The 11,860-nt window shown below is 46.6% G+C and overlaps 1 protein-coding gene across 2 annotated transcripts; it reads right to left on the reverse strand.

The window, feature by feature from the left end:
- Window positions 1-625: 625 nt before the first annotated feature.
- On the reverse strand, window positions 626-9,823 carry PRDX1 (peroxiredoxin 1). 2 transcript variants are annotated; one of them, XM_075181643.1, is made up of 6 exons: window positions 9,717-9,823; window positions 5,798-5,914; window positions 4,907-5,060; window positions 4,233-4,355; window positions 3,222-3,352; window positions 626-811 (listed from the first exon to the last, which is right to left on the reverse strand). In XM_075181643.1, exons 2-6 carry the CDS (start codon window positions 5,901-5,903, stop codon window positions 726-728), a joined length of 600 nt encoding a protein of 199 aa, XP_075037744.1. In that variant the 5' UTR covers window positions 5,904-5,914; window positions 9,717-9,823; the 3' UTR covers window positions 626-725. The 2 variants fall into 2 exon arrangements, with proteins under 2 accessions (XP_075037744.1, XP_075037745.1); XM_075181644.1 differs by having other exon boundaries at window positions 9,713-9,778.
- Window positions 9,824-11,860: the final 2,037 nt, after the last annotated feature.

Here is an 11,860-nt window from a genome sequence, read left to right on the forward strand (position 1 = left end):
TAATCCTCCTATATAGGCCTCTGAGCCACCATTAAACACAAGTAAATCCGGGTTTGTAAAAGAACTGGGTGTTGAACACTAGATAAAGCATTGGACACATCCATTTACTCCTCCAACTTAGCGCATTATCACATCTCAAAGCTTCCGAGCAGCTTGGTGCACTCTGTACTACTGAATGTTCCCACAGAACGCTGCTCTATCGCAGGATTAATGCTGCAGAAAATCTAATATCGGCTCAGAGCAAACACTAGTCAAAAAGTCGCATTATTTTGTGGACCATCAGCAACAAGATGCGGTTAATAAGCTTAGAGAACGGGCATTAAAATAAATGTTATTGGCAAATAATGGTCAATGCAGAATTTAATTTACCATTTCACATCTGCATCTCCTACAATTATATGTAGCGATTCCAACCCTCTGTATAACATTCTACCAAGTGTTGCAGAGTCTTAGGAGATAGACATGGTCATTCCCAGAGAACTTTATTCGTTTTTACAAACACCCAGAAGGGAGAGAGGAATGTTGGACATAACGCCATCCTGTAGCCAGACACCGCGGGGGTAACAACGCTGGTTCCAATAAACTAAATAAAAAAACAAAAACCACCACACAAACACAGCCGGGATTTTCTGCAAAACAACTTTACTAAAATACTTGTTTGTCTATACACAGAGGACACAGTCTGGGTGCAGGGACACAGCTACGACGGGCAGCATTTTTTGCCATTACTTTTGCTTGGAGAAGTACTCTTTGCTTTTGCCGACGTCGGGTTTGATTGTGTCACTTCCGGGCTTCCAGCCGGCCGGGCAGACTGGAACAGAGAGACCAGAATTATGTGACAGCCCCAATACAAGTTCGTGGTACAGATGAGATTTCCATAAGAGATTAATGCAGACAATTAGACTCGTTAACAATATATGGAAAGAGACAGGACCAGTCCATTATTTTGGAATTATGTAACGGAACAGACGTTGTTCCATGATAACACCTGAAATAGTTTTGACAAACTAGAACCTGCAGAGAATTCTTACAGGATTTGGAACCCAACATTATACTATATCAGGCGTTATATAGATTATAATACAGGGGGCAGAGCAGGAGGAATAAGACTGACCAGGTATTACACACTAGGCTGGACAAGACTGCACAAACCCTGTATGATGTATATCATGTTATATAGGGAAATATCTCGTACCCACCCTCAGAGGAGAAGCACAAAGTGGTGGAAACTTCCTTACAGATATCAGAACCAGCACAATCCATCTCCTCACATCATCGTAGCCGGCTTCTACTTTAGTATCTGATCCAACCCTCTATGTACAGATGATTGCACCTCTAATACCCCCCATGCAGGAAAAATAAGGCAGTCTCAAGTTCCCAGCCTGTCCCCGGCGTATTTTAAGAACTCATCTGTTTCAGTGTTTTGGTTCCAGTGAATTGATGGGAGCATATTTGTAGAGTCAAAATGTATCCTAAGATTGGAGATATATTATATTGTTGCCAATCAATCTGCTCACACTGAGATATAATCTAATAATTCTGTAGAGGTAACATGCTACATATCAGGATTCATTGGATATAGTCTGTCTGTCTCAGTCCTCCAGAGTCATGGACTCGGATTCCCAGAGTAATAACTAAATTATTGTGCAAATTCCAGGTTAATAATTAAGCTTTTATTCCTTGACATGTTTACATTGGAGCAATTCACAGGATAAACAAGTGTTTAATGCAGTTATCTTTAGCTATACTGACTGACTTCTCTGAAGTTCCATTTAATCATATTCCAGAGTCACGATACAAATTACCCTTAAAGTGATGTTTCTCTGTAGCGACACTTGTTTATAGCAAATGTAATTCTATTTAATATATACATTGAGAGCAGTATATTTATTACAGCCACTCGTTTCTGAAACGAATCTGCTTGAAATTATTTCATCAGAACCTGGAAAATTGTTCCTCTCATCCCCCCGCACAAAGATTACACCCCCCCCCACCTTCAGCGCACAATTAAGAATCCCTTGGCCCACCCCAGGTTTTGGGGCACACGAGGTGACGGAGGACTGAGAAGGACAGACAGGAGATGCAGGATTGGTTCATTAATATGTTCAGTCTTAGGTCGGTCTCTTGATAGACAGACATTACCACATCAGAGTGACCTCCCCGTGTCTCAGCCACCAAAGCACCACACACAGCTGTATCTGATAAGTTAGAAAGAAATTCTGTCTGATTTGTCTACGCCCAACGTCCAGTGCCTGAGGAGCTGCCGCTGTGCTGACTGCAGACAGGACTCACCCTAGTCTAATACCGGCTCTATCGCCCGCAAGTCACACCCAACTTCTAAACCTCTCAGACAGTCCTGGCCGACCTTGGTCAGGAACTGAACACTTCTATGCAAACAAACTAGTTGTGAGGACACGAGCAGACAAGTTGTTTATGACAGTTACAGAAATAAGGTTCAGCTACAATTTAATAAATGTCCTATTTCTGCACTTAGTGACGGATTTTTATTTTCACTACAAACAAAAGGTCATTATCAGACGTGGAATAAAGCAGAGAAATATACCACTTGGCCCATCTAGTCTGCCCATTGTTTAACCTATGGTAACCTCACACCCTATTTGATCCTTAGATCTTTGTAAGGATATCATTATGTCTATCCCAAGCTTGTTTATATTGCTCTACTGCATTATCCTCTACCACCTCTGATGGGAGCTATTCCACTTATCCACTACCCTTTCTGTCTCTGAACCTCCTTCCCCCCAGTGTCAGTACATGTCCTCGTGTTCTAATACTTCTCTTCCTTTGTAGAATGTTTCCCTCCTGCACCTTGTTATAACCCTGGATATATGTGACAGCTTCTATCATGTCCCCCGTTCCCTTCTCTGCGCCAAACTATACATATTAAGATCTTTTAGTCTTTCCAGGTAAGTTTTGTGCTGTAGAACATGCACCATTTTAGTTGCCCTTCTAGGTGCAGCCCAAATGTAGGTTTTTCTTGAGCATTTGCCCCAGTCTTCAGTTATATGGACTAGGGAGATAGTGACAATGGCAAAAAACAAAGGGTGATGGGAGCTGAAACCGACATTGGTTAAGCCAATAATATGGCAGTGTGTAGACAGGTTCTCCTTAACCAATAGGAACAGAGATTCAATTCTGCGCAATGTGCCTCTGGAATAATGGGCGTTCCCGTGGTGACCTACGCCCGGCCAGTGACCGCTTACCTTCACCATACTTGTCGGTGTGCTGGAAGGCTTGAACCAGCCGCAGAACCTCGTCTACAGAGCGACCAACCGGCAGGTCGTTAATGGTGATCTGTCGCAGGATTCCCTTATCATCCACGATGAACAGCCCTCTGCGCCAAGATTACACAACAAGTAGTTAGGACAGGAGAGGACTTTGACTTACATGATTAACCCTTTGTTTTAACACTTGATAGAACATTTAGCTGCAAATACACCTGAGCCTATTTGGCCAAGTAGCATAGTACAGCAGGACGTTGGAGTTTTCATTCATACTTTATCGCTCCACAGGGCTGCAGTTTCCAAACCATCTTACAGATTCTGGGGGGGGCTTTGTCTGGGCCACTTCGGGTCTAAAGACAGCCAATTGCATCATGGTTCATTACAATGGATGGGAGCAAAGTGAGTGACTGCATATACTTAATTCCATTTTATTTGTAAACACATTTTGTTTCTCACATTACGGCAACTTATGTATTGACAGTTGGTAATGATGGGAGAGAATAACGTGTACAAGGACTTTATAGCCGCTGCACACAGCAAGGGTTAGAATAATATGAAGGAGCCCCGGATCCTGGCTCTATATTAGGACATCTGTCCATGCAGCAGAATAAAGAGGTGATGTCTTGGAGATTATGTCGAACTTGAAAAACATCTAATCTGCTTTATTCTAGTTTATCCATCGTTTGACCAATGCTATAATTTGTACAGGCTGTATACAACAATTCAGAACAGAAGATCTATTTTACCAAGATGCACTTAACATTTTAGCATCTATGAAAATAAAGCTTTCTTTTAAATTATTTTTAGTCTAATTGACATTAGGGTATCTGACTTCTGCTCTGTTCAAGGAAACAAAGTGTTAAAAATGTGAACCATCTGAATATGAAGTATTAGGAGCGTCTGTAGTAAGACATCACATGATCCATGCAGGAACCTGGCATCCAACAGACATGGAGCAGGCTCAGCATACTGAGCCTATCTGATAGTCACCTGAAGGCGATCCCCTCGTCCTCCTTGAGCACGCCGTAGTCCTGAGAGATGGTGCGCAGAGTGTCCGCCACTAGGGGGATCTTCATGGGGCCCAAACCTCCGTCTTTCCGGCTCAAGTTGGTCCTGAGTGGGAGACATTCGTACAGTTACATTTGTTTCTTCTCAGAATGTTTTACAAAGCACATTCCATGTAACTGTGTGGGAATAAACCGCGTTTATGAGTGTTTAAAGATCAATCCATAATACAACGCGCAGTTAGAGATCTGGCCTTTCTTTATTCTTGTCTTAATAAGATCGGGTTAATAGCAAAAAGGACGGGACCACGATATATACACATTTGTTTTACATGGTTCTCCAGATTATGAGGCTGCGTTCAAGCAGTGATCAGCTCAACGCCATTGTCTGACTAATTGTTTCTGGTTCTCTAAACTTCTTCCATAGAATGAACTTCAGTCTGAAGGGTACACACACACACACACACACACACACACACACACACACACACTTTAATACACTAAATTACCACATGTAATAGAGACAATTCTGCTCACACCCCCTTCAAAAAGTCACACAACCCCCTTTTCCAGCCAGGTTGTGAGCCTGACCACAGAGTAAATTCAGTAACCCCCCCGGGCCAGAGCCAGAGCGAGCCACGTAGGATTAGGGGGACGTACCAAGCAAGGTGACAAAAGTGAGAGTCCACAGACGCCCCTATAACTTCACAATCCAGCTTCTTGAATTCTTCCACCCGGTCACTGAAACTGATGATCTCCGTGGGGCAGACAAACGTGAAGTCCAGGGGATAGAAGAAGAAGACAACGTACTTTCCTGTGGGTAAATGAAAGCGGTAAATATTACATAGACTGAATCATATTTCATACAATAATATATACACGAGACAAGAGAAATATCCTTCTCAACAGCTCAGTCCTTAAGGGAACTGAATGTTTCTACAATATCTACAGGGGGTAAACAGCATCTTGTGTGGCGGCCACCTGCACAGTACTTAGGCTGGTAGTAAATTGTATATTAATGTCCAGTAGTGCATTAAGTTGCTCCTTTAGAGATGTGCAATACATGGTTAATTATTATACCTGAAATAACTGCATTTTTGCTTTATAAACTATTCTCTCCCATTGCTTACTGTCCACTTAGGAGGGTGGGACATACAAAATGTACATTTCCTTCCTATGTGTTCTAACCATTTGCAATCTGTAGAGATCAGAAGATCCCATTGATCTGAACAGAATCTAAGCAGGCGGAGAGCGACTGACAATTTTGCAGACCTGCTCTACAATGATGCACTGTATGGATTCATGGATCCACACATAGGAGCAAAGTGACAGGAAGTGAAATGAGCGCAGTCTCACTTGCCCCAGCTCTCCCTTTACTCACTGCCGCAGCTGCCCATTGGTAAATAAAACAATTTTATTAGTAACCACTGTAGCAGGTACAATATAACTACTGCACAATACACCCCACCAGGTGTACCAATCGCAGCGTTTGGTTGGATAATGTGCAGATCATTTACATAAGAAATACTCTAACAACCGAAGAACACAAACCTCTGTAGTCCGAGAACTTAAGATCTTTAAACTGTCCATTCGGCATCAAAGCCTTTGCGGTGAAGTCAGGGGCGAGCTTGCCAATTTTAGCGTTTCCGGCAGACATTCTCAGTTATTCTAGGGGAAATAAGGGAATAAATAAGTTTTATACAAAAAAAAAAAAAAAAAAATATTCAAACTCTTCACATATAAGTCTTCAAAGGTGCATGTGTATTACCTTTATTAAAAGGATACAAAACAAAAGAAAAAAAAAAAAAGTCATCTCTGTATTAATCTTTAATTAATTTGATCGCTAAAAACAAACAAGATTGACACACAGGGCTTTGCCGAACTCGTCCAATATCGAAGGTCATATAGTGACCGTTCTGGCGAGTGGAGAGACGCTCAGTACAGCGATACAAACAAGGCAGATCTACCTATAGGATGTCTGTATCATATACCAGACACATCCAAGATCTATAATACAGACCCCAGTAGAGAGTCTGGAGCGATGGGGTAAATGTAAAGCAGATCACAGGATATCTAAACACAACTAGATGGATTAACCGCTAAATATCCAGTCTAAGCGGAGGTGCAGGACCAACATTCATGTCTGCGGTGCCAATTCCTGCAATTAGTGTATATATAGAGATAAGTTCACACTCAGACCTTCTGGCAGACCCTAGAGGAAAAGACCCCCCCTCTCCCCGCCCATGTACTGGCCCAGACCTGGGGTCCTTTTTCCACATATTTATCTGCGTACAAGAGGCAATGTCGTAAGACGCCCTATGATAGAAAGATGTGAGTTGTACATTAATGTGTTAGGGACAACGGCCACCAAGATGAGCTTTTAGAACATATTAGAGTAGAGATCTTCACCTCTAGCAGCCGCCTTTCCCACAGAGCTTTATATGCTCACATGTACTCAGCTGCCCCCAGGACTTAAGCTCAGAGCAGTAAGAGCTCATCAATGGTGGCCGTGGTGCAAATGGAACCGGAGGCGCTAGTCCAGACTGGAGCGGGTGATCAGTAGCAGACCGAGGTCAGAGGTCCGTAGTGAAACAGAAAAGTCCAGAATACAAGCAAAGGTCAGAACAGAAGATCAGGCAGACAGGAATCCAATAGCAGGTCAGCAACAGCACAGGGCTGGAAACGCTATAACCGGCAGGAGCTCCAGTCCTCCCTGCCTTAAATACCGAGAGCAGTCAAAGGGAACCAAGCAGCCCAGCCTAACTTAGTCAGTCACAAGAGGCTGATAATTATTTACCAACACGTACGCTCCCAGCTAATCTCCCCGCCGGGACGCAGCGTTTGACAGCGCGGCATCCAGTCAAGGGAGACGCCGGGACGCCGAGCCCTGAGGAGAGCAACGTTGTAACAATGCGCTATGGAATTTAGACTGTAAGCTCCAATGGAGTAGGAACTGATGTGAGAGTTCTCTGTACAGCGCTGCGGAATTAGTGGTGCTATATAGATGATGAATGTATACAGACAGCTCAGTAATATTTCCTTTATACATCATCATAAGGACACAACAGAGTAAAGTGGTAACAAGCATTAGCTGCATTCCGGAGTCCTGACACAGGTAATGTTAGGATTGTGCAGGCGTTGCAGGTACTTACACACTTCAAGTCATTGATTGACTTGAACCTATGGTCAAAGCAGTCCCTGGTACAGTTCTATAATCCCCATCATCAAAAATGCTTTTCTGCATTTCAAAGGGCAACAGTAAGGGGCAGCCTTAAACCCATCACCTGCTAAATACAGAACGTGGCCCCCGGGTCACACTGCAGCATTAAGGATCTCATACCATAGTTTAATCTGATTCACTATACAGGAATACGGAGAGCCCCGTCCAGGGCAGAAGGGGAGTTTCAGTACAAGCAATTGGAACAGCTTATGTAGGGGGTCAATATAAGGAATACAAAAAATAAATAAATTAGGAAGTAGATCTCTACATAAAGTAAATTTAAATCTTCAAGAGTTGCAGTAAAGGCAGTTTTACTAGACTGGACGAGTGTGAATTCATAATCTGTAGAATTCTCAGTTGACGTTGGACGAGTCTTAACTAGAAAATACCCATTGAGAGAATCCACATTTGGTAACACAGTTTCACAGGCAGAGCATTAAATTGTTACATTACCATAATCCTCCTAATCTGCCCAACAAAAAAAAAAAAAAGAAAGTTACATCACATTGATTACTGGCTTGAAACATAATTATAAGACAGCATTGTGTTTCTCCCTTGCTGGTAGTGTTCTTATATGGAAACATTGAGATATACTATAGGACACACAAAGTGATGCGCTCAGCCCTGATACAGCGCTGTCTGGAAAAGGGAATCCCTCAATCTCCTGCCAGATAGGAACCCGGCTCAGAGTCAGACATCAGGAATATATCCAAGTATTTGCGTTACACCAAGTGAAACATGAATTATTAGGACAAAGCAAATCTAGAAAGGAGCTGCTGCCAAGTTGGGGGACATGGAATAGGCCCCCAGTCTCATGTTATGGGGAACATCTCCGCATACCCCCCTGAAGTGCTCTTTTATAACAAGTACCTGCTATTGTGTGTAAGTGCATTAACAGAACCCACTCCTATATATAAAGGTTTTAAAATACCTCTTCTGGTTATTTGGGTAGGTTTAACTCTTTAGTAAAACATTATGTTCTATTTAACAGACGAGAGAACCCCTTGAATGATGGTTCCCTGTGGGGCACACAAACATTGAGTATCTAGGGTACCATTGTGCTATGTTGCAGATCTACTGTATACCAAGTACAACACCAGGAGCGGACACTGTAACCAGATATTGGTGTATAAAGTATTAATCAGACACCCACAGGTCACCCCCTCCCAGGCTGCTCCCTGCTCTGGCACAGAACACTTCTGCACACTGTCAGCAAATTATTCTTCATTTATGACTACTTAAAGCAAATATCCTGCTTCACCCTCCACCTGCTTGCAGAAGCCTCCAGGTATTTCACAATGATCAGAATAATGACATTATCCATCATACAGACAAGGAAGAGGCACAGCCTGAGTATAGGATCAGTGTGACCCACCCACCACACAGCAGCATGCTGTTATACAGAGGAAGTGCGTGCAGTCTGCCCACAAATCTCACATCCTCACTCTATACAGTGTGTACTGACCCTGGAGAGGGGCTAGAGGTCACCCCCCTTCCCTTATATACACTGTATATATCATTACTCAGAAAGGCTAGAGAGCAGAGGAAGCAGAAGAGTTATAATGTACAGCATTAACCCCTCATGTGCTGGACAGTGAGAACATCCTGAGCCGCAACACTGGGGGCTGTATGCGGAGAATCTGCCCCGGGGAGACCCCAGACAGGCGCAGGGGGGTGGGATGAACGTGACCTTCACAGTACCCACACCATGCCCCCTCCCTGTATACTGCCAGTACCCACACCATGCCCCCTCCCTGTATACTGCCAGTACCCACACCATGCCCCCTCCCCGTATACTGCCAGTACCCACACCATGCCCCCTCCCTCTATACTGCCAGTACCCACACCATGCCCCCTCTCTCTATACTGCCAGTACTCACACCATGCCCCCTCCCTGTATACTGCCAGTACCCACACCATGCCCCCTCCCCGTATACTGCCAGTACCCACACCATGCCCCCTCCCCGTATACTGCCAGTACCCACACCATGCCCCCTCCCTCTATACTGCCAGTACCCACACCATGCCCCCTCCCCGTATACTGCCAGTACCCACACCATGCCCCCTCCCCGTATACTGCCAGTACCCACACCGTGCCCCCTCCCCGTATACTGCCAGTACCCACACCGTGCCCCCTCCCTCTATACTGCCAGTACCCACACCGTGCCCCCTCCCCGTATACTGCCAGTACCCACACAATGCCCCCTCCCCCTTATACAGGTCAGGGGGTGCAGGCTGTGACTTACATACCAGGAGCTCGGTCCGTGCTGCAGGCGGGAGGAGAAGATCTCAGATCTACCAGCGCTTTATATATCCGGCAAACATCGGCAGCACCGCCTTCTACCCCCACCCCCTGCTGAGCATCGCACCCCTCCCTCTCTCTGCTGAGCATCTCACCCCTGTCTCAATCAATGCAGAGCATCTCACCCTTCTCTCATTGCAGAGCATTCCACCTCTCCATCTCTGCTGAGCATCTCACCCCTCTCTCAGTGTAGAGCATCACGCCCCCCCCCCCCGCTGAGCATCTCACCCCTCTCTCCGCAGAGGATCCCACCCTCTCTCATTGCAGAGCATCACACCCCCTCTGCTGAGCATCCCACCCCTCTCTCATTGCAGAGCATTCCACCTCTCCCTCCCTGCTGAGCATCTCACCCCTCTCTCCGCAGAGCATCCCACCCTCTCTCATTGCAGAGCATCACACCCCCTCTGCTGAGCATCCCACCCCTCTCTCATTGCAGAGCATTCCACCTCTCCCTCCCTGCTGAGCATCTCACCCCTCTCTCCGCAGAGCATCCCACCCTCTCTCATTGCAGAGCATCACACCCCCTCTGCTGAGCATCCCACCCCTCTCTCATTGCAGAGCATTCCACCTCTCCCTCCCTGCTAAGCATCTCACCCCTCTCTCCGCAGAGCATCCCACCCTCTCTCATTGCAGAGCATCACACCCCCTCTGCTGAGCATCCCACCCCTCTCTCATTGCAGAGCATTCCACCTCTCCCTCCCTGCTGAGCATCTCACCCCTCTCTCCGCAGAGCATCCCACCCTCTCTCATTGCAGAGCATCACACCTCCTCTGCTGAGCATCCCACCCCTCTCTCATTGCAGAGCATTCCACCTCTCCCTCCCTGCTGAGCATCTCACCCCTCTCTCCGCAGAGCATCCCACCCTCTCTCATTGCAGAGCATCACACCCCCTCTGCTGAGCATCCCACCCCTCTCTCATTGCAGAGCATTCCACCTCTCCCTCCCTGCTGAGCATCTCACCCCTCTCTCCGCAGAGCATCCCACCCTCTCTCATTGCAGAGCATCACACCCCCTCTGCTGAGCATCCCACCCCTCTCTCATTGCAGAGCATTCCACCTCTCCCTCCCTGCTGAGTATCTCACCCCTCTCTCCGCAGAGGATCCCACCCTCTCTCATTGCAGAGCATCACACCCCCTCTGCTGAGTATCTCACCCCTCTCTCATTGCAGAGCATTCCACCTCTCCCTCCCTGATGAACATCTCACCCCTCTCTCCGGAGAGCATCCCACCCCTCTCTCCGCAGAGCATCCCACCCCTCTCTCAGTGCAGAGCATTCTACATCTCCCTCTCTGCTGAGCATCCCACCCCTCTTTCATTGCAGAGCATTCCACTTCTCCCTCCTTGATGAGCATCTCACCCCTCTCTCTGCAGAGCATCACACCCCTCTCTCATTGCAGAGCATTCCACATTTTCCTCCTTGCTGAGCATCTCGCCCTCTCCCTCCCTGCTGAGCATCTCACCCCTCTCTCTCCCCCCTGCTGAGCATCTCACCCCTCCCTCAGCGCAGATCATTCCACATCTCCCTCCCTACTGAGCATCTCAACCCCCTCTCTCTGCAGAGCAACCCACCCCTCACTCAGTGCAGAGCATTCCACCCCTCCCTGCAGAGCAACCCACCCCTCTCAGTGCAGAGCATTCCACCCCTCCCTGCAGAGCATCCCACCCCTCTCTCAGTGGAGAGCATTCCACCCCTTCCTCTCCCTCCCTGCTGAGCATCTCACCCCTCCCTCGCTGCAGAGCATCCCATCCCTCTTTCACTGCAGAGCATCCCACCACTCCTTCCTCCGTACAAAGCATCTCAAGCCTTTTTCTCTGCAGAGCATAACACCCCTTCCTATGCAGAGTATCTCATCCCTCCGTCACGCAGATCATCACAGACCTCTCTCTCTCTGCAGAGCATCCCACCCCTCCCTGCAGATAATTTCACCCCTCTCTCTGCAGAGCATCACACCCCTCCATCACTGCAGAGCATCTCACCCACACTATGGCACTCAGACTACTGCTCATTTCCTGTTATACAGTAATATATCTACAGTGACCACTGTATGAAGAGCATCATGTATTAATATCTGGAGAGATGAATTATGTACAGA

This window comes from Mixophyes fleayi, chromosome 8 (genome assembly GCF_038048845.1).
Source record: "Mixophyes fleayi isolate aMixFle1 chromosome 8, aMixFle1.hap1, whole genome shotgun sequence".
Classification (NCBI taxonomy): Eukaryota; Metazoa; Chordata; class Amphibia; order Anura; family Limnodynastidae; genus Mixophyes; species Mixophyes fleayi.

What these genes read in the sequence shown, in the direction of transcription:
- PRDX1 (XM_075181643.1), bottom strand. Translation starts at nt 5,903, where the DNA reads ATGTCTGCCGGAAACGCTAAAATTGGCAAGCTCGCCCCTGACTTCACC. An exon ending in GACGAGGGGATCGCCTTCAG is followed by an intron (nt 3,353 to 4,232) that starts GTGACTATCAGA and finishes ATCTTGGCGCAG; the next exon opens with AGGGCTGTTCATCGTGGATG. An exon ending in CACCGACAAGTATGGTGAAG is followed by an intron (nt 812 to 3,221) that starts GTAAGCGGTCAC and finishes TCTCTGTTCCAG; the next exon opens with TCTGCCCGGCCGGCTGGAAG.